The sequence below is a fragment of the Ranitomeya variabilis genome, chromosome 6, assembly GCF_051348905.1.
Source record: "Ranitomeya variabilis isolate aRanVar5 chromosome 6, aRanVar5.hap1, whole genome shotgun sequence".
NCBI lineage: Eukaryota > Metazoa > Chordata > Amphibia > Anura > Dendrobatidae > Ranitomeya > Ranitomeya variabilis.
Window position 1 is genome coordinate 507,239,779 of NC_135237.1, and position 23,308 is coordinate 507,263,086.

Here is a 23,308-nt window from a genome sequence, read left to right on the forward strand (position 1 = left end):
GCCTGCGGAATTTGAGTCAACTATTTGTTGATTCCTCCACCTTCCCAACCTCTGACGCTCAGAAAAAAAGCAGAATTAGGCAGGTCATAGCAAGATTTCAAGGTCCTCAACTCAGGCATGCCTTTATTGCACAGTTTGGCTCCCATCAAAATACCACATCCTAGATATCAAGTGGAAATGTCTCAAGACAAGGAAATGATGCTCAGTAGTGTGTGTGGCCTACACGTGCCTGTATGACCTCCGTACATGGTCCTGATGAGGCAGCGGATATTCTCCCGAGGGATCTCCTCCCAAACCTGGATTAAAGCATCAGTCAAGTCAGTATTTCATCCTTCTCCGCTAGATTTCTAAAACTTAACATGGACAAAACAGAATTCATCGTCTTTCCCCCATCTCACACGACCCCCCCAACGAACCTATCCATTACAGTAAACGGCTGCCCACTCTCCCCAGTCCCACAAGCTCTCTGTCTTGGGGTAATCCTTGACACTGATCTCTCCTTCAAACCACATATCCAAGCCCTTTCCACTTCTGCCGCCTTCAACTCAAAAATATTTCACGGATCCGAACATTCCTAAACCAAGAATCTTCAAAAACCCTAGTCCAGGCCCTCATCATCTCCCGCCTCGACTACTGTAACCTCCTGCTCTGTGGCCTCCCCTCTAACACTCTCGCACCCCTCCAATCTATTCTAAACTCAGCTGCCCGACTAATCCACCTGTCCCCCCTGCTATTCCCCGGCCTCTTCCCTCTGTCAATCCCTTCACTGGCTCCCCATTACCCAGTGACTCCAGTACAAAAGCCTAACCATGACATGCAAAGCCATCCTCAACCTGTCTCCTCCATACATCTGTGACCTCGTCTCCCGGTACTTTCCTGCACGCAACCTCCGATCCTCACAAGACCTCCTTCTCTACTCCCCTCTTATCTCCTCTTCCCACAATCGCATACAAGATTTCTCTCGCTCATCACCCCTACTCTGGAACTCTCCACCATAACACATCAAAGTCTCACCTACCATCGAAACCTTCAAAAGAACCTGAAGACCCACCTCTTCCGACAAGCCTACAACCTGCAGTAACCACCGATCAACCAAACCGCTGCACGACCAGCTCTACCCTCCCCTACTGTATCACCCATCCCTTGTAGATTGTGAGCCATCACGGGCAGGGTCCTCTCTCCTCCTGTACCAGTCGTGACTTGTATTGTTGAAGATTATTGTACTTGTTTTTATGTATACCCCTCCTCACATGTAAAGCGCCATGGAATAAATGGCGCTATAATAATAGATAATAAAAATAATAACTCCTAGACAGTCTGAGGTGAAGCGTGGTGTTGGCAGATGGAAGGAAATGTGATGTTCCAGATGTGTTTGATTGGATTCAGGTCTGGGAAACGGGCAGACCAGTCCATTGCATCAATGCCTACATCATGCAGGAATTGCTGACATACTTCAGCCGCATGAGGTCTGGCATTGTCATGCATCAGGAGGAACTTATGGACCTGCATCTACATATGGTCTCACGATGAGTCTGAGGATTTCATCCTGGAAACTAATGGCAGTCAAGGTACCTCTGGCAAGCACATTCCAAAGAAATTCCTCACACCATTACTGACTCACTGCCAAACCGGTAATGCTGTGGGGAAGTTTTTAGGCAGCAGGAACAGGGAAAATGGTCCGAGTCGAGGAAAAGCTGGATGGTGTGAAATACAGGAATATTCTTGAGCAAAACCTGTTTCAGTCTGTCAGTGATTTGAGACTGGGACGGACGTTCACCTTCCAAGAAGACAATGAACCGAAGCATACTGCTAAAGCAACACTGGAGTGGTCTGAGGGGAAATGTGTCAATGTTTTGGAGTGGCCTAGTCAAAGCCCAGACATTAATCCAGTTGGGAATCTGTGCTGAGACTTGAATATTGCTGTTCACCAGAGGAAACCATCTAACTTAAAGGAGCTGGAGCAGTTTTTCCTTGAGGAATGGGTGATTTTGTAATTGCTGCAAAAGGAGGCTCTACAAAGTATGACTGAAGTTTGCAGTGCCTTTGTCCTATTTGTTGTTTGCTTAACAATAAAAAGAAAATCAAATGTTCAAAGTTGTAGGCATGTTCTTTACATGAACTGATTCAAATCCTCAAGAAAAGTGAAATTCCAGGTGTAGGTAGCAAAACACGAAAAATGCCAAGAGGGATGAATACTTTCTCAAACCACTGTATAAGCTATTGTGCACACAGCAGGTTCATGCCTCCATGCGTTGGCACCAGATGACACAACATTATTTTTTTTTGCTCTCTAAAGAAAGATAAAGGCATAAGGCTACGTTCACATTTGCGGTCGGCGCCGCAGCGTCGCCGCATGCGTCATGCGCCCCTATATTTAACATGGGGGCGCATGGACATGCGTCGCACTTGCGTTTTGCGCCGCATGCGTCCCTGCGGCGCCCGTGTCCGGGCGCAGGGGACGCAGCAAGTTGCATTTTTGCTGCGTCCAAAATCAATGAAAAAAAGGACGCATGCGGCGCAAAACGCAGCGTTGTGCATGCGTTTTGCTGCGTTTTTGTTTGCGTTGTGCGATGCGGCGCCGACGCTGCGGCGCACAACGCAAATGTGAACGTAGCCTAACTCCCTGCGTACACTTAGTTTTTTTCATGGCTCTGTGCAAAATTGGGTCGTAATACTGCATGAGACTTAAAGAAAGAAAAAATACTTTATTATGAGAGTAAAATCAAATTCCTGTGAATTTATGCTATTTTAAGGGCTTATATTCTTAGTAATTTTTTTTTTTGCTCCTAAGGGCAAACCGAGGTGTTCATATTGATGAGAGGCTAGAAATAAACATAATTTTATTTTTTTCTAAACTTTCTCTTGATGCTCAATTTTTTGCAATCAAAACTACAAAATACTGTAAGTTTTTAAGGCTAACTGTATGATGCTTTTGTTAAGCTACTGTCGAGCATATATGCGCAGCAGAAATATGTCTGCCAGAGTCCCCAGTCATCCACCTGCCAAAGAGACTTATTGCAAAAAATAACTTGTACCACATGATATATGGTATTTTGTATGGTGGCCCTCAGTATAGGAAAGTGCAGTCATGTACAGTTAAATGAATATTATGCCTTCATATGCTGCCTAGACGTAGGAGGACATTCTTTTGGTCTTGGCTTTGGGAATAGCAGTGTATATGCCATGATATTAACTACTTTATGCAATACAGTGTACACTTAAATCAAATGCAATATAATCTAAAACAATAACAAGATAAGCGGCGCTCCCATAGGACAGTATGTACTGCGTGATGTCCGGTACATTCCACCACCCTCGGTTGGCTCGACGCTCCCCTTTCTGTGTTGAGCTACATTAACCCTAGAACGCATACCTGGGGCCTCGCAGGCCTGCCAGGTTACTTGTTTTCTATTTTCTGTAAAAGTACTTTAGTTAGAATTTTGAAAATCTAGGTAATCCTCAGGTATATAGTTGTTAGTAATTTCCAGTTATTCATATATTTTTATGTTACAGACATTTCGGTATAACAACCTTTTTTTGGGACTACCCCATATTCACGCACCTGGGGCCTTTTAGGCCTGTACTAGGTTTACATGTGATACTCAGTCTTTTTGTCTGTATTGTTGCTGGGGAAGAACTTTTATGACTCTGCTATTGCTGGGAAGAGTGTGGATTCTGCATGACAACATAAAAATAAGAAAAAAAAAAAGAATAAAAATATTACAATGGATAATTACTTTACCAATTTTGAAATGGCCAACTTTTTGCTTCAAAAGCAACTTACACTTGTTGGTACTATGAGGCCAAACCGCCGCGAAATTCCTCCAATCATGAAGCACAATGCACAGCGAACAATCTACGAGAGTGTATTCGGTTTCTGCAATCAAGCAACAATGGTGTCTTATAAAGCCAAGAAAGAAAAATCCGTGATATTACTGAGTACAATGCATCATGATGGAAGTATTGACACCAATGACAGGAAAAAAACAACCTGAAATCATACTGCATTATAATAAGACAAAAGGAGGTGTCGACAAGATGGACGAAATGATTGGAGAGTATTCGTGCAAAAGGCAGACTAAACGTTGGCCTGTTGCCCTTTTTTCCAATATCCTTGATGTGTCAGCCCTCAATAGCTATATTGTTTATTGTCAAACTAATCCAGAATTCCATGCCAACAGGAAAGACAAGAGACGTCTATTTTTGACAGAACTTTGTTATGAACTTTTGATGCCTACTATGATGGAGAGAAGCAGCATGATATGCTTATCAAGGCAAATTACGGAGGCAATGATCCGATGTGGAATACGCTTTCTGGAACATCCAGAGCAAAGAGAAAAAAAAAGAAAGCGCTGCTATATTTGTCCAGCAAAGAAGGAAAGAAAATCGGAGCGTTTCTGTTCTACTTGCGGACAAAATGTATGCAAGGAACATTCAGCCGGAAAAATAATATGCGAGAATTGTCGGGGGAATATGTAAAGTTACAAATAAATATTCCTGCACCAAGTTTGCTAAAACCAAAAAATGTTTTCATAAAAAATTGCATATAGAATGCCTATATTTGGCGTGCCCGTTAACTTACTTTTTTGTTGTTTTATGCACATAATTGTGTTTTGAAATATACACATCTTAGGCTGTGTTCCCAGTAGCGCTGGGGTTCGCCAGAAGGGGATCCATAATGGATCTCACCTCCTGGTAACTCCAGGATTCCACCAGCCTTAGCTGGGGTCACCAGGAGGTCAGATCCATTACGGATCCCCTCCTAGCGGACCCCAGCGCTAGTTGGAATACATCCTTACCTTGCAATTGTAAAATAAATTTTGAAAAGTATTTTTATTTGAGTTAAGGTACTGTCACACAGTACCATTTTGATCGCTACGACGGCACGATCCGTGACGTCGCAGCGATCGTATGATTATCGCTCCAGCGTCGTAGACTGCGGTCACACGTTGCAATCACGGCGCTGGAGCGATGCCGAAGTCCCCAGTAACCAGGGTAAACATCGGGTAACTAAGCGCAGGGCCGCGCTTAGTAACCCGATGTTTACCGTGGTTACCAGCGTAAACGTAAAAAAAACAAACAGTACATACTTACATTCCGGTGTCTGCCCCCGGCGTTCTGCTTCTCTCTACTGTGTAAGCGCCATAGCCGGCAAGCACAGCGGTGACGTCAGACGTCACCGCTGTGCTCGCTTTCCGGCTGGCAGACGCTCACACAGTGGAGAGAAGCTGAGACGCTGGATGACAGACACCGGAATGTAAGTATGTACTGTTTGTTTTTTTACGTTTACGCTGGTAACCACGGTAAACATCGGGTTACTAAGCGCGGCCCTGCGCTTAGTTACCCGATGTTTACCCTGGTTACAAGCGAACACATCGCTGGATCGCTGTCACACACAACGATCCAGCGATGTCAGCGGGTGATCAAGCGACGAAAGAAAGTTCCACACGATCTGCTACGACGTACGATTCTCAGCAGGATCCCTGATCGCTGCTGCGTGTCAGACACTGCGATATCGTAACGATATCGCTAGAACGTCACGAATCGTACCGTCGTAGCGATCAAAATGGTACTGTGTGACAGTACCCTTATTCCGTGTTATTTGCACACAGGCCTAAAGGCCCCAGGTGCGTGAATATGGGGTAGTCCCCAAAAAAGTTGTTATACCGAAATGCCTATAACATAAAAATATATGAACAACTGGAAATTACTAACAACTATATACCTGAGGATTACCTAGAGTTTCAAAATTCTAACTAAAGTAATTTTACAGAAAATAGAAAACAAGTAACCTGGCAGTCCTGCGAGGCCCCAGGTATGCGTCCACCAGCCTTAGCTGGGGTCACCAGGAGGTCAGATCCATTACGGAATCCCGTCCTGGCGGACCCCAGAGCTAGTGGGAATGCATCCTTACTTTGCAATAAACTTTGAAAAGTATTTTTATTTGAGTTATTCCATGATCATTGTAAACAGGCCTAAAAGGCCCCAGGTGCGTGAATGTGTAGATTTCTATGGGTATGCGTTCTAGGGTTAAGCACAATGCTATTTAATGTGACGTCAAGAACCTCAATGTGAGAAGCTTCTCATTAAGACTAGTGGAATCCTATTGCTCTTGGAGATAGGCTGTAGTGTCCACCAAGAAAAAGTATGAATGAATGGCGCAACTGGATCTGTCACGATTATCTTGCCCTATTGACTACACATTTCAGGAGCGTACTGCTCCCTTCTTCAGTTGGGAATACATAATGCATACAGGCATTTGAAAAGAAAGGGGAGACACAAAGCGCAAATAGGGTCTTATCTCATAAAAAAATAGAGGAATCACCAAGAGAGTCGCTCACCTGGTGAAACTGAAGGTAGGCTTTGTAAAGATTTCGTCTGCCGCAGATCCACAGGCCAGTCACCGACCATATGAAGCCGTATACTGCATAGATTAGATCTGCGCTGCAGTAATAATGAGGTTCCAGTTGATAGTAGAATTAAAATAGTGGTTTATTCAACGCGTTTCAAGGCTCCTATGGCGCCTTCTTCAGGAATTACCACATACAACATACAGGGCCATAGGAGCCTTGAAATGCGTTGAATAAACCACTATTTTAATTCTACTAGCAACTGGAACCTCATTATTACGGCAGCGCGGATCAAATCCACATTTCCTATCCAGTATAATGCATACAGGCGACATTTTATATTATTTATACAGCACGAAAAAACTGACCAAGTACTGGTCCCCCCACCAACATCAACAAGTGAACCCATAAATATCATCCACAGATGAACCGTATACACCTAATTTGGATGTTACATTTCAAATCAATTAAGTCTGATACCGATCACATGAATTCCCACTTACTGTATCTTGAATAATTTTCCCACATCTGCCACTACTAGGAATCAGTGGGTCACAATTAATACCAAGCCGTGACCCAATATACATTCGCACTGGATGTATGTACATAATAATGTTTATAAATAATAATTAAGTTTTTTTTAATTTATATGAAATAAAATTAAACGTTTAATTACACATTTTTCTCCTCTTTAGTTTACTTGGGTCTGTTTTTTTGCTACATTTACATGATTTAAAATGTTGCCTGTATGTGTTATGCCTTTACACCTGAAGAAGGGAGTTTTGTGCTCTTGAAATGTGTAGTCATTAAAGCAGGAGTGGGGAATCTCAGACCCACGGGCCATTTACGATCCTATGACTTTTTTATCCAGCCCCTTCGTAGATTGCTGGGCACTGCAGTGCTTGGGCCGGCAGCTGTATTTTGATTGCCCCCAGGCCTTTAATTCCTTCTTGTTCTGCACGTAGTGTTCACTACTGAGCGCCGAGGCGCGTGCAATGAATTATTTCATCCTGACACCACTGCCAGCGTTAGGACTTACATTTGGACGGAAGTAGCGATCGATTTGTGCGGCCCTGAAGGATGGTATAAAAATTCAAATGCCCTTGGCAAAAAATAAAATGTTCCTCACCCCTGCATTAAAGCAATATATTAATAACATATCAGGTAGCGCCACTCCATCATTTTTCCTTTGGAATGCTACTGTCTGACTCTGGGGGTCGTAGGATTTTCCTTGTGGATACCACCTTCAAATGCTGCCTGTCCTACATTTTTATAACCCTATTCAGTAGATGGGTGCTGCATTTGTTTCTTGCCTTCTTTTCTTTTAACATTCCAATTATTTAATTAGGATCATAATAGCTTCTCAACTGAGCATTCTAATCAGTCATTTTCTGTGTTTTTGCAGGATCTGAAGAGGAACTTGCAGGTGTGCAGTATCCAGCTCAGGAAATGTACCCCATGCAAGATGATGACCAGCAAGGATGGGTGTCATGGGCTTGGTCTTTTGTCCCAGCCATTGTAAGTTATGGTAATGATATGGAAGGAGAAGATGGCTACACCGGATCTGAAGATGGAAGTGAAACACTGGGTCACCAATCGCAACAATCCAAAGATCCCATTATCTCTATAGGTTTCTATTGCACAAAGGCCACCGTGACATTCAAGGTTTGCTGGTTTTCTTACTATTTCTTGATTTGTTTTTCTGTGCTAATAAGTGTGAAGGAATGTACACTAAACAGCTGTCCATTAATGTCGTAAAGACTGGATATATGCATGGTCATTCTTAGGGTGTATTTCCAAACGCAAAATCCTCAGTGGAATCGGTAACAAAGATGTAAGGCTAAACCTTGGACGACTTTTGCTTATTTGCAGTTCAGTCTGAACTCGGATTTCCCTAATTCAGTGCGCCAATTCCCATGTGATTACCCAATGCCGTTTCCACCTTAATATTGACTTGTCAGTTTTTTTTTTTTCAAAGATGTGAATGGATTTCAACTACAGCACTGTGTCCCATGGGAGAGGATTGTATGCGGAAATCGTGTGTATTTCACTTTCGTCTCACTGTGAAATCTGCATCAGAACCCGAATGAAATTTTCTTAGTTTCAAACATGCTTTTAATTTGTCCAGCTCAAATTTTGTCTTTTAACCTCTTCCTGACATTCACCGTACATGTATGTATCAAGTCAGGGTCAAGTATATGAAATGGGCTCAGAGGCAAAGCCTGCCCCACATGACTGCGTTGTTCATTTTCCTGTAACAGCAGCGAGTGGAGTCGAGCTCCATCCGCTCCTGTTAGCCTCTTAAATGCCACTGTCAATCTTTGTCAGCGGCGTTTAAACTTCGCGTACTGGGGTACATGCTGTTTCTCGCGCCCTTCCTTCTCCTGCGATCATTGCCCTTCCACTGCCAGGGACGCCCAGTTTTTTGCCATGGTAGTTAAGCAGCCCCCTGTAACCTGCCATGGTACTGCTCTATTGAAATCCAGTTTGCGGCTACGCTGCAAAAGAGACTGTGATTTTTACTATATTCTGAAATACAATTGTTTGAGTGATCAGACGATTGCAGGTTCAAATCTCTCAAGGGGAGTAAAAAAAAAAAAAGTAAAAATAAAGATGTTAAAAAAATATATCAGGTATTGCCGAGTCCAAAAAAGTCCGATCTATCAAAATATAAAATTAACCCGATCAATAAAAAGAATTAAGAGAAAATAAAAAACACAATTCCAGAATTGTGGTTTTTCGGTTTTTGTTACCCCGCAAAAAAATACAATAAGCGATCAAAATATTGTATCTATCTCAATAGAAATGTCGTCTCGCCATGGAAAAAACATGTTCACACCCAGCTCCATCGGCAAAAAACTAAAATAGTTATAGGTCTCGGAAAATGGTTGGACAAACAAAAAAAAAAAATAGCGTTTGTTTTGTTTTTTGTTTTTTTTTCTAACAAATTTCCGACAGTTTTTTAACTGCTAAAATAATAATTGAAAACTGGATCAGTTTGTTTTTGTCGTAAATGATCTGGTGTTATGAATCGTGATATCAGGTCATTTTTACCACTTAACACTGTAAAAACAAAACCCAAAAAACAATGTCGAAATTGCGAGGTTGTTTTTTTTGCAGCTTCATTATTTATTAGTTATTTTTTCCTATTTTCCAGTAACTTTTTAGGTTAAAATGAGAGGTGTCATTCAATGCTACAACTCGTCCCGCAAAGAAACAAGCCCCCATACGGCTATGTTGAGGGCAAGATGACGAGTGGAAGCAAAAAAAAAAATAATCGCCTGGTCCAAAACTTTCCAAGACTTCAGGAGGTCCTTCGGTTTTCAGTAGCTGTCATTGGCTATTCTGTCCAAACACTCCATACTCTTGGCTCTCCCCTCAGGATATGTATCTTTAGAGAAAATCATTGGGCATGTTGACGCTCGACATGCCTCACCCCTCTTATCCCCCAAGAATTATCTAATGCACAATAAATGGTCGATGGGCCGGCTGACTTTAGTGCATTGCCACCTGTAGAAAAAAAGCCTTCACTTCTTTCCAGAATGAACACCGCTTCTCCATAGATTGTGACTGCCATTATTGTGTAGTATATTCCTGTTCATGTGCTTGGGGCTGAGCTGTATTACCAGACATAACTAATTTCAACTCTCGGACTTATGAGTTCGGATTTTATCCTATATCACATTAATGTGATATAAAATGTAACATAAGTTTAGAAAAAGTTACAAGACCACACAGTCCACCGAGAACAGTGGCCGTGGAAGCTCCAGGTTCCCATTTTGCAATAATTCTGCTGCTCTTTAACACCTTCTACCCTCAAATGACCTGCAGCAAATTAACAAACATCTAGCGGAGAAGAAAACTTCCATCTGCAAAGTGATGTTCAGTACGAGATTCACATGTTACATGGAGACGGGAAACATTAGCATTCATTGTTCTAGTTTCTTGCGGGGAATGTATGGAATTAATTTGTGGTTCATATTTGGTATTAAAGGCTCATATTTCTGCATTAGAATTCTGAGTGGTTGATACCATTCCAAGGAAATGGGAAAAAAACATGCCAAATTAAACGTAACATTTTCCTAATACTGTTGAAAATTGTTCTTGTAATGTTTGAGTTCTTTTAATCAATTAATTGCTTTTCCTCCGCAATAATTGCTGACAGCTGATGGGAAGGAAAGAGAAATTAGGCTATATTTAAGATTTTTTTTCTTAAAGCTGTCTTGTTTTGCATCACATTCCAATATGTGTCTTGTGTTATTTTATGACATTCGTCCAGGCTTTTACACTAGACTGTAAACGTCAACGAGCATTTCTCGAAACGCTCATTTCCCAATTATTGACATATCTAAACAGGCTGCCAATCACCCAACAAATCATCAAAATACTTGCTTGTCGGGAGAAAAAGTTTTAAGGAGGACCTGTCACTTGCTGAAAAAAATTAAGCTAAATACCCTCTAAAATTTAGTGAGCTCTCCTGATTCTGACGCTCTTTTTTGATTTGTGCTCTGTCACACATTTACAGAGATAATTCACATTTGTTTCTTCTGGAGCGCAATATGTGAAATCTCTGCTTGCAGTCCAGTTGGGTGTTTCATCAGAGTTGTCTTCTGTTGGTAAAGACTTTCACCCCTCTCCCCAGACACTGCCAATCACAGCAGCTTTTCCCCTTTTATTGCGCATTGTCAAAGAGGTATAGATTTGCTAAGATATGATGGTGACGCCACTCTTGCAGATCATAATACTCGCAGGGGCATGATAACATGATTAGTGGGATTACTTGCCTGAGAAAAACAACAACCTTTTGACTAGTCGGCCACTAATTTTTGTTTTGCTGCCAAAGTGTTTTTTTTTAAATATGCAGTAATTCTTTAGACAATAGAAAGGGTTTGTTAGGTAGAATATTCACATAGCAATACATACAGTACATAGTGGCTTTTTGGTATCGAGTTCCCTTTAAGGACCCCCACATAATTAATGTATACATCCATACCAGGTAGGGTTGTAGGGTTAACCATAGCTACAGATCACCTATTTTCCTTTGATTAAATCGGTAAGTTAGCCAAGTGCTTTTAAAATCCAACAATTTTGCTATTTGACTCATTTATATAGCGACATCATATTCCGCAGCACTTTACAGACATCATCACTGTCCTCATTGGGACTCAGTCTACATTCCCTATCAGTATGTCTTTGAATTGGGATAGGTAACACACAAAAACATGGGGAGAACATACAGACTCCATGCAGATATTGTCCTAGGTGGGATTTGAACCCAGCACTGCAAAGAAATAGTGCTAACCACTGAGCCACCGTGCTGCCCTAATTACCTCTTATTAAATATCATCTCTGTTCTCACAAAGGGAAGGATTTTTAATTATCTCGTTCGTCTATAAGTGGTGGCCTTTTCTCTAGACAAGGAGCACAGCACTTACAAGCTCTTTGCTGGATCTGGATCTGGTCAGTGCTCCTCCGACACTGCAGAGACAAAGCTGCCTGTGTCTGCAGCATGGGAGATGGCCGAGCGACCAGTTCGGGCTTGGAGCATGGCCAGGCCACTGGTCCAAACTGTCTGTCAAAAGCACAGTTCCCCGGCAAACTGGAATCTGGGAGGCAGAGCAGCGGTGCACTCCTGATCAAACAACATGAAACAACCTCTTTAGTAATGAACCCAATAAATCTGCGCCCTAATGCAGTGACACCTTCTACATTAAGGGAAATATTGTCTTTTTGCCCTTTGCAACAGTCCTTCTGAGGAAGAGTGGAGGACCACTACCAAGCAGTGGTCCTATCTAGTGATGAGCGAATATACTCGTTGCTCGGGTTTTCCAGAGCACGCTCGGGTGACCTCCGAGTATTTATGACTGCTCGGAGATTCAGTTTTCATCACGGCAGCTGAATGATTTACAGCTATTAGCCAGGCTGAGTACATGTAGGGGTTGCCTGGTTGCTAGGGAATCCCCACATGTAATCAGGCTGGCTAGTAGCTGTAAATCATTCAGCTGCCGCGATGAAAACTGAATCTCCGAACACTAACAAATATTCGGAGATCACCTGAGGAACGAGTTCACTCGCTCATCACTAGTCCTATCCGGTTATGGCTGTTGGTGTATTGCTTGGGTCTGCCATTCATTTGTTACATGTAGTACTAAATTTCCCCACTAATGACCATTGCAGGAAAAATGACAAGCCAAACACCGTGAAAACAGCTATTAGCTAGAGCCCTCAGGAGCCTGATCTGTGTGGATCAGTGGAAAACATATCTAAGGCAACTCTCCTCTGGTTCACATGTGTTACATAGGACTGCCTTTCTTGAAAACATTGAAAATCTTTATTTTTAAGGGCATGTGCACACATTGAGTAAAATTTCGGCACCATTTCTGCAGCTCTTGGCAGGAAAAACATAGCGGAAAAAACGCAAGTTTTTGCCCAATTTAAGAGAAATCAGTTGTGAAAACCGCAGGGCAAAACCCCCAGAGAATTGACACGCTGAAGATTATTTTCTGCACCAAATCTGCAAGTCAGAAATAAACAGTGTGTGCATGACACTTCAGGTTTCTCATCCACTTTGCTGGTATCAGGATTGCTTCAGGTTTTTCTAGAAAATCTGCGTGGCGAAAACACACCAAATCTGCAACGTGTGCACAAGCCCTAGCAGTGCTGTATGTGCGGAAGAAGTAAAAAGCAACAACCGCGTAAGATGAGAAGAGACATGTTATGTGTGTTAGACCATATTAACCAGTGAGCCTAAAAAAATAATAATCCAAATTTTTACGCCCCAAATCTAGCTCGCCTATCAATAATTCTGAAGAGTTTGGGATATATTAACTGGCGACACATGAGAGCTTGAGTGTTTCTTTTCCTTTCCTGTTCTTGCATACATGCCTATATAATATGCCGTTAATGTCTTGACAGATATAGATGTAAATATCTACAAGAAGGGCTGAATGACTAACGTTTAACCTTTTGCCTGTCACTTAATCTCCACTGTACGTGATTTGCCAGAGTAGTGAAGTTTTAGGGGCTGCGCACCGCACACGTGTTGTTTTAAGATAGCCGGCCATTTTTCATCCAATGTATAAATTCAGCGTTGAGAGAAAAGGTGAAAGTAAATGAAAGGCAGTATGTTGACTGGATGGGCTCCTGCCCCGCTTTACATTACACTCGGCACTCAGCCTCCTATGCAGTGGTGTGGTTAATGTCTTGCAGCTGTTTCATTGCACCTGTTTCCTGTCCAATAATACACTTTAGCCAATAGTGAACTTTCATTTGTCTTCATCAATGCAGTCTAGTAATGACAGATTGCCACTCTTTAATGCTGGCGTTGGCCTGGAATGAAGGTGTGTGTCGTATTGTTTTCCAGCTTACTGAAATGCAAGCCGAGAGCAGTTATTACAGCCCCCAGAAGGTGAAATCCAGAGAAGTCATACGCTGGGAGCAAGAAGGCACCACCATTGAGGTCATTATTTTTTACAGCTTTCCAAAATGCATGGTTAGGCTTAAATTCACAATAATATATGAAAATAATTAAATATTTTTAGTTTAATGTTTACATTACTCTGTTTGTATGTGTCATATTTAGATTTTTCTATACACATTCGCAATTGTTCATTTGATTCCTAATTACAAACTTAAAGGGATTGTCTGAGTCAAAGTCTGCAGTTAGTTTGTGACTGTAGACCTCTGAGTCCTCAGTGTGTGCATCACGCGGTGTCAGAATTCTCCAGAATTCTGGAGGTCACGTTATCACAAATATTCAGTATGCATACTAAGCGGCCACATTCCATCTAGACGTGCATGGGCTCGCTAAATGAACTAGTGTGGAGTGAGGCCGCACATGTCTAGTCAGACTGTGACTAGAACAGTGGAGAATCCTTACAGCATGCAGTGTGCACACTGTGAGGACTGAAAAGTCTTCAGCCACATATAGCGACTGCATTATTTCGCCCAAACAACCCCTTTAAGCAACTTTCAAAATAATATTAATTACAAATTTTCTACCATTTTGGTGTAAGAATGTAAAGTTGTTATCAAGCTTAAGTGATTTAGCAAAACTGATATTTTGCAAATCCTTCAGAGCACCTGGTTTGGTAGCCCTCCCCCCCTTCCTTTCTCTCTGTGGTCGATATAGAAGCAGGGATGAGATTGTACACAGATCTGTAAGGTGGAGAGAAGGAAGGTACAGTCTGAGGATAGAGAAAGCAGGCTATAGAAATGGAGTAATGCACATAAAGAGGAAATTAGTGCAGGATAGAAGCTGTGCTGGCTGACATGAGCACCCCAGATACAAACAGACCGTACATCCAGCCTATATTGCTGCCGGACTTACTCACAAGAAAAACAATCTTAGATCGCTCTGCAAACTGTATATCAAGGGGTCTCCAAATCAACCAAGGCAAAAAAAAACTGCACAAGCTAAAGGTAGCTGCCAATATAACAAAAAATGTACCATTTTTCCTACTTCAAAGGTGTCAATAGTAATTCAACCACCAATTATTGAGTTTTGCACAGATGTATATTTCAACCAGGTAAAAAAAGCAAGCAACATATAACCACCACATAGATAAATGGCATTCCAGATATAAGGCAGAAAATTCATGAACATTTCTGGATATTGGGTGAATAAGCAAATGACAAGATTAAAACTTATGTATCTTGGGGATTTTTTTATCCTGGGATAGGGCAGTTGAGATGGCTAAATGCATTTTTATATCTAAGGGTACTTTCACACTAGCGTTAACTGCATTACGTTGCAAATCCGTTTTTTGCCGAAAAAACGGATGCGTCAAAAAAAGTGAAAAACTTATGCAACGCATACAGCATTTCGACGGATCCGTCGCAAATCCGCTAAACGTTTCCGTCGAAAATACTGGATGCGTTGCATACGTTGCATACGTTTTTACCATCCGTTGCATCCGTTTTTACGACGGATCCGTTTTTAAAATGGGAGGCTCCCAAATTTGATTGGCTACTGGAAAATATGGAAAACTATATAGTTACTGTTTTTACAGCCCATCTTTGAGGGTTTTAGTTTTGTGGCAGCGATGGAAGGTGTTCTTGTGAGGATTGCTAGTTTGGTTACCGACATTATCTTTGAGACGAATCGCCTGGATATCATAGTGCGGGAGAAGGAGGCGGCAGCGGAAAGACGTAGGATGCTTCTGCAGCAACGGAGACGGAGACGACTGTGGATTCATCCGATTAATGAACTACGGATGATGATAAAGGGATCCAAACCCTAACCCTACCCCTAACCTCACACCTAACCGTTTAATGAACATTTTCTGACAGTCATAGTGCCACGTATTTCAGTGCCACGTACTATAAATACTATAACTACGTGGTTATACGTGGCACTGGAAAATCGTGGCATTTTTGTGAAGTACGTGGCACTTATGTACGTGGCACTTATGTACGTGGCACTTATGTACGTGGCACTTATGTACGTGGCACTTATGTACGTGGCACTTATGTACGTGGCACTTATGTACGTGGGGTTGAAGGCCCAGGCCAGGTTTATATAGATTTGGGGGTGTCTGGCCAATTGGCAACAAAATCCAGCTTCTGAGCATGCTCACTGTAAAAAAACGTATTGCAGCGCTGCATTGCGTCGTACGACGTGTCCCGACGCATCCGTCGCTCATAGGCTTCCATTATAGCCAACGACGCATGCCGCAGGATGCGTCGCGACACGTTTTTTAGGCGGAGACAAAAAACGCTACAAGCAACGTTTTTTGCCGACGACGTATCGCCAAATTTCGACGCATCCGTCGTACGACGTACACGACGTATGCCAATCCGTCGCAATACGTCGCCAATACAAGTCTATGGGGAAAAAACGCATCCTGCAAACACTTTTGCAGGATGCGTTTTTTCTGAAAAAAGACGTTTTGAGACGGAATGCAGTTAACGCTAGTGTGAAAGTAGCCTTAAATTACTATTTTGCACGTAATTATAAAATGTTTTTAAAAATAAGAAAAGAAAATGTTAACTAGTCATGAAGGTTTCAGAAAGGACATAAAGTAACAAGAATAGAAAATAATAAGAAAGGATCAGAACGGGTTTTCCAAAGGAAATGCGTATCCTAAATGAGTTTTGGAAACTGCCTGAATGAGCAGGCCTTGTAAGGCTGGAAAGTCATAGAATAATGTACAAGGTTCTCAAAAAGCGAGAATTATCATTTTCTTCCTAATATGCAAAAGTATTTTGCTTAATTATTGACCCAGATACACAGAACTTGGCTGAGGACATGAGCCTGAAATGATCAGTTGATCATTAAACTTTTCTTTTTCTCAGTCATGTGACATCAGTATGAACGCATTATTTGTCACATGAAGACCACAATTAGTTGATTTGCTGGTAAGGAAAAGTCAGAGACAAGTATGGGTTATATTTAGAGATATGTTTAAAACCCAAGAATGTAAAAAATATTTATATGATTGGCATTTACAATAGAAAATTCATTGCTAGTGATTAGTGATGAGCCAACGTGCTGGGATAATGTGTTATCTGAGCATGCTTAGGTACGGCGTACTCGATTAATATGGTTGAGTCCCCTTGACTGCATATCTCTCGGCTGTTTGACAGCCTCAACACATGCAGGGATTGTCTAACAATCACGAGACATTCAGGTGTGGGGACTCTAACATATTATTCGAGCACGCCGAAGTCACTGGGTTAGCACCTGAGCATGCTCAGATAACACCTTATCCAAGCTCTCTCGCTCATCACTATTAGTAATGTATGTCATTTATATCACTAGGAACATTACAAGAGCACTATCTTCTGTTAGAGGGGTTTTCTCAACATCATAAATGCAACTTTGCAGTTAATCTCTTATGAAAAAATATTTTTTTAATGTTATATTGCTTAGGTTTCCGGCCACCTCTGCCATATATCATCTGTGCGCAGTCTCCTAGGCAAGGAGCATAGCGTGTGCAAGCTCTTAGCTTTACAGCTTGAAAGCGCATATCTGGACCTGGCCTGATGGCCGTATCCTGCCAGCGTCATTGTCCCTGCACTTCTCAGATGTTGCAGAGACAAAGCTGCCTATGTGTGAAGCATCGGACAGCGCAGAGTTTTGGCCATCAGTGCAACAATGCCACTTGGTCAGAACTTTCAATCATTCATGAGCTCACCACCCCTCGGCAGGTAGGAAGCCGGCCAAAAAGGGGAACGGTGCGCTCCTGAAGTTAGATCTTTAGACAGCCCCTTTTTAAGGTTGTTAGGTGGAAAATGGTTTTATAACATTGTCTATATTATCTGTTCTTGTTATGTAGGTTCTTATGAAGGGTGAACCATTCTTTGATTGCCAAGTTGGCTTTGTTGGAAATCAAGCTTTATGTCTGAAAGGGATTATGGGAATCAAAGACTTTGAAGAAAATACAATTGGAGCTGATTGTGTGAGTATTGAGATTTTGCCATCTGTTGTTACCATTTGTTCTTTCAATATTTTGCATTTGTACAAACAATATGCTTCTACTTCTAACAAGCGGTCCCCACCAAGAACAGAAATGGTGGTCAGTCACCGCTTACCTCTGGATGTTCTAAGGTGATGCTTCATAGTGCCTGGCACTCTCAGTAGGCATCGTATACTCCTTTTTCTTAGTTGACATGGAAAAATAAGTGCTTTCCTTCTACCCGGAGCTGGCATCTGTGGCTTCCTGGTTTTAGTGAATTATGGTAGACTGTAGAACTGATCTCCGAACACTTATCTATTTGAAGGTCATTCATTGCTATGTTGATGACTGAAAACGACACAAACTGCAACTAACGCACAGATGGGTCTTATGGATATTTGATTGCTCTTACGTTTGCGTACTGTTTTAGCAATAAATGTATAAGAATTTGATATAAACCGTGTCTAACCCTTAAGAGGGTTTTTCCAGTTTCCTGACATTTACAGAGGACACAGATCCTTATAAAAGAAAGAACCAGCCTACACTTGCCTCTGAAATCCTCCCCCAGCTCCAGCCTTGTCGCTCTGCCTGATCCGAAGTGATTACGTCCAGACCACCAGTCATCTCACCCTACAGCCAGTCAGTGATGTCAGTGGTCAGGTCACATCCAGGCTGGAAGAGACTTGAAAAAAAAAAACTTAAAATAAAAATGCTTGCTGCAGTTTTCTTACCCTGAAATATTTGGAAAAAAAAATTAAATGACATGCAATATCCTATTACATAAGGGTATGATCAAGGGCATGTGGCTGGCCATACCGTCTAGCCAATCCTTAATTTTGGTTCTTCAGCAGATGAATTGGCACTGCTGCAGTAATTTTAATTGATAGTCATGTATTTTGTGGTATCATAATGATGGATGAGAAGAACAACAGACCAATTTTGGACCAAATCAAGTAAGACGTCTGAGATGTCACTGAAAGCAAAGATCACCAAGCTACAACTTGCCTACTGTAGAATCACTGGAGAAGGACATCATGGTCAGAAGAATAGACGGAAGAAGGTGAAGAGGAAGACCAGCAACACCATGGTTTGATACAAGCAAGATAACGGCAGAGAAGACCCTGGTTGACCTATGTAGGCTTGCAAAAGATGGATCTTCCTACAGATCGTTCATCCATCAAGTCGCCATGATTCGAGATCGAGCATAAGGCCGTTAAATAATCGTAGTGATATGAAGCCTCTCCTTATAAATAATGGTGATATAACAAAGAATTAGAGAGCGAAGTAAAGCTTTGTATATGTAATATTGTGACTTCTCTCCTTTCCCCCAGGAGGCCTGTTTCTTTACATGCGGGGAGAGTTTAAGCAACAAAGGAAACGCATATCTTACAAACTCACTGTTTGACTACAGAAGTCCAGAAAATAATGGAATACGAGCAGAATTTATTTTGGACTCTTGTTCTCATAAGGTCAGTAAGGAAATAACTAAAGTTTATATGTTTAGTAGAAGCAGTTTGTGTTACCCGCTGCTCGTATTGTCTTTTTTGTGATTGTTTCTACTATACAGTCAGATCTTCTTCACTACATCAGTAAACTCTGCATCCTGGGACATAGAAAATATAAAAGTCATACAACACTATGTTAATGAGATAACAGCAGATTGTAATACAGTAGTCTCCTTTAAATGGGAGATAACACAAAACCTATATAAAACATCAGTAAACGTGGCAATACACCTCAGATAGCTGAGTGATGTCCTGACCCGCCAGTCACATGCATGTACATCTCAGTGGTGTGTGCATATGTTTTGAATAGGAGGTTTTAATTGACTCCTGGTGGCTTATCTCCTGTGAAAACAAAGGACTAGGCTTGTTAAAACCCAGTAAGTCCAATTATCCCCTCCCTCCCCCACATCTGCTGTGAGGGAGAGCTAGGACACCCCCTTTAGCCATTAAATGGTCCACAACTGATGGTTTTGGCCAGTGGTCATCCAGTGCATCATATGGCCACCTTAAGGTACCTTCACACTTAGCGACGCTGCAGCGATGCAGACAACGATGCCGATCGCTGCAGCGTCGCTGTTTAGTCGTTGTGTGGTCCCTGGAGAGCTGTCACACAGACGGCTCTCCAGCGACCAACGATGCCGAAGTCCCCTGGTAACCAGGGTAAACATCGGGTTACTAAGCGCAGGGCCGCGCTTAGTAACCCGATGTTTACCCTGGTTACCAGCGTAAACGTAAAAAAAAAAAACACATACTCACATTCCGGTGCCCGGCGGCGTCCGCTTCTCTGCTCTCCTCCTGCATCCTGTGTAAGCACCGAACATCTCCGGCATCTCCCACAGAGCAGAGCGGTGACGTCACCGCTCTGCTTTACGGCCGGCACTTACACAGGATGCAGGAGGAGTGCAGGGAAGTGGACGCCGGGCACCGGAATGTGAGTATGTGTTTTTTTTTTTTTAAGTTTACGCTGGTAACCAGGGTAAACATCGGGTTACTAAGCACGGCCCTGCGCTTAGTAACCCGATGTTTACCCTGGTTACCAGTGAAGACATCGCTGGATCGGTGTCACACACACCGATCCAGCGATGTCTACGGGAGATCCAGCGACGAAATAAAGTTCTGGACTTTCTTCTCCGACCGACGATGTCACAGCGGGATCCTGATCGCTGCTGCCTGTCAAACACAACGATATCGCTATCCAGGACGCTGCAACGTCACGGATCGCTAGCGATTTCGTTTAGTGTGAAGGTACCTTTAGATTGTGACTGCACTTGTAGAATAATTTTGACATTATAGAGAAATATGGGGATTTTGATCAATGGGGGTTCAGGGGCTTAGACCCCAACATTCGCTATTATTAAGGAGCAAAGTTCTCGGCTACACGCTGCTGTCCTCCAACAATGAAGACAAGCTCTGTTGAAAGTCTCTAATCTGGGAAGAGCTAAGTGATTTGCTGATCATTTCTGCTCCATCATCTTCGCCATTACTGGTTGTCTTCGCACGCAGACCTCCACCGATCAAAATGTGGATATGTCTCTTTGGCCACGTCAGTGGCTCCGGTACGTGAGGTGACAGTTCCTCACGTACCGGAGACACTGACACACGTAGACCCATAATAAATCAATGCATCTGTGCAGATGTCATTGATTTTTTGTGGACCGTGTCTCTGTGTGCCAAACACGGAGACATGTCAGTGTTCGTGGGAGCGCACGTATTACACGGACCCATTAAAGTCAATGGGTCCGTGTAAAACACGGACCTTCTCCGTGTGGCGTGCAGGAGACAGCGCTACAGTAAGCGCTGTCCCCCCACATGGTGCTGAAACCGCGATTCATATCTTCTGTGCAGCAGCGTTTGCTGTATAGAAGATATGAATAATAGTGTTTAAAATAAAGATCTATCTGTCCGCCGCCCCCCCCTACCCCCTGTGTGCCCCCCCCCGCTGTTCTGAAAATACTCACCCGCTCCCTCGTTGGCTGTCGATGCTTCCTGGTCTGGCCGCCCCTTCTACTGTATGCGGTCACGTGGGGCCGCAGATTAGAGTCATGAATATGTGGCTCCACCTCCCATAGGGGTGGAGCCGCCTATTCATGACTGTAAATGAGCGGCCCCACGTGACCGCATACAGGAGAAGATGGGGCCAGACCAGGAAGCAGCGACAGCCAACGAGGGAGCGGGTGAATTTTTTTCAGAACAGCGGGGGGGCGCACATGGGGTGGGAGGGCGGCGGACAGATAGATCTTTATTTTAAACACTATTATTCATATCTTCTATGCAGCAAACGCTGCTGCACAGAAGATATGAATCGCGGCTTCAGCACGATGCAGTGTACCACACGCGTGGGTACCACACGCTCCGTGTGGTACCCACTCGGCACACGGGCGGCACACGTGTGCCGCACGTATGGCCTACGTGAGCTCACGGGCACACGGACACGGATAACTCCGGTACCGATTTTTTCCGGTACCGGAATTATCTGGACGTGTGGGACAGCCCTTTGACAAATTAAACGTTTTCTAAAAGTACAGTTGAACTTTAAGTCTATGGTTCCAGAAGGAGCGATTGCTTTGTCTCCAGTGCTACAGATTCACCAACTAACTATGATACCTCATCATGGTAATCCTGTGTGAGATACCAGCTTAGCCTTGATATCAAAGAATACGTGTGTCAAAAGCTGTGAGACATTGTAAGTGTGTACAGATTTTTACCCTTTGAGTGTTCACATTTGCAAATGGCCAAGAGAAACCTGGACAATCATGGGGAATTGATATTGAAATTATTGCAGAAAGGTGAAGTGAAAATTAACCCCTTTCTGACATCTGACGTACTATCCCGTCGAGGTGGGGTGGGCCCGTATGACCACCGACGGGATAGTACGTCATCACCGATCAGCGGCGCTCACGGGGGGAGCGCGGCCGGGTGTCAGCTGCATATCGCAGCTGACATCCGGCACTATGTGCCAGGAGCGGTCACGGACCGCCCCCGGCACACCGCGATCAAACATGATCGCGGTGTACCGGCGGTATAGGGAAGCATCGCGCAGGGAGGGGGCTCCCTGTGGGCTTCCCTGAGACCCCCGGAGCAACGCGATGTGATCGCGTTGCTCTGAGGGTCTCCTACCTCCCTCCTCGCCGCAGGTCCCGGATCCAAGATGGCCGCGGCATCCGGGTCCTGCAGGGAGGGAGGTGGCTTACCGAGTGTCTGCTCAGAGCAGACACTTGGTAAGCCTGCAGCCCTGCACAGCAGATCGCAGATCTGGCAGAGTGCTGTGCACACTGCCAGATCAATGATCTGTGATGTCCCCCCCCCCTGGGACAAATTAAAAAAAAAAAAAAAAAAATTCCCCACATGTGTGTAAAAAAATAAATAAAAAAAATATCCTAAATAAAGAGAAAAAATATATATATTATTCCCATAAATACATTTCTTTAGCTAAATAAAATAAAAAAAACAATAAAAGTACACATATTTAGTATCGCCGCGTCCGTAACGACCCAACCTATAAAACTGCCCCACTAGTTAACCCCTTCAGTAAACACCGTAAGAAAAAAAAAAAAAAATCGAGGCAAAAAACAACGCTTTATTATCATACCGCCAAACAAAAAGTGGAATAACACGCGATCAAAAAGACTGATATAAATAACCATGGTACCGCTGAAAACGTCATCTTGTCCCGCAAAAAACGAGCCACCATACAGCATCATCAGCAAAAAAATAAAAAAGTTATAGTCCTGAGAATAAAGCAATACCAAAATAATTATTTTTTCTATAAAATAGTTTTTATCGTATAAAAGCGCCAAAACATAAAAAAATGATATAAATGAGATATCGCTGTAATCGTACTGACCCGACGAATAAAACTGCTTTATCAATTTTACCAAACGCGGAACGGTATAAACGCCTCCCTCAAAAGAAATTCATGAATAGCTGGTTTTTGATCACTCTGCCTCACAAAAATCGGAATAAAAAGCGATCAAAAAATGTCACGTGTCCGAAAATGTTACCAGTAAAAATGTCAACTCGTCCCGCAAAAAACAAGATCTCACATGACTCTGTG

General features: G+C 42.9%; 1 protein-coding gene across 8 annotated transcripts in view; it reads left to right on the top strand.

The window, feature by feature from the left end:
• VPS13B (vacuolar protein sorting 13 homolog B) overlaps positions 1-23,308 on the top strand; it is a 1,111,190-nt gene that overhangs the window by 135,007 nt on the left and 952,875 nt on the right. For all 8 annotated transcript variants that reach the window (XM_077270879.1, XM_077270877.1, XM_077270878.1 and 5 more), the window contains exons 8-11: positions 7,756-8,015; positions 13,714-13,809; positions 17,630-17,752; positions 19,081-19,218. In XM_077270879.1, coding sequence (XP_077126994.1) covers positions 7,756-8,015; positions 13,714-13,809; positions 17,630-17,752; positions 19,081-19,218 — 617 coding nt within the window. The remainder of the gene's footprint in view (positions 1-7,755; positions 8,016-13,713; positions 13,810-17,629; positions 17,753-19,080; positions 19,219-23,308) is intronic.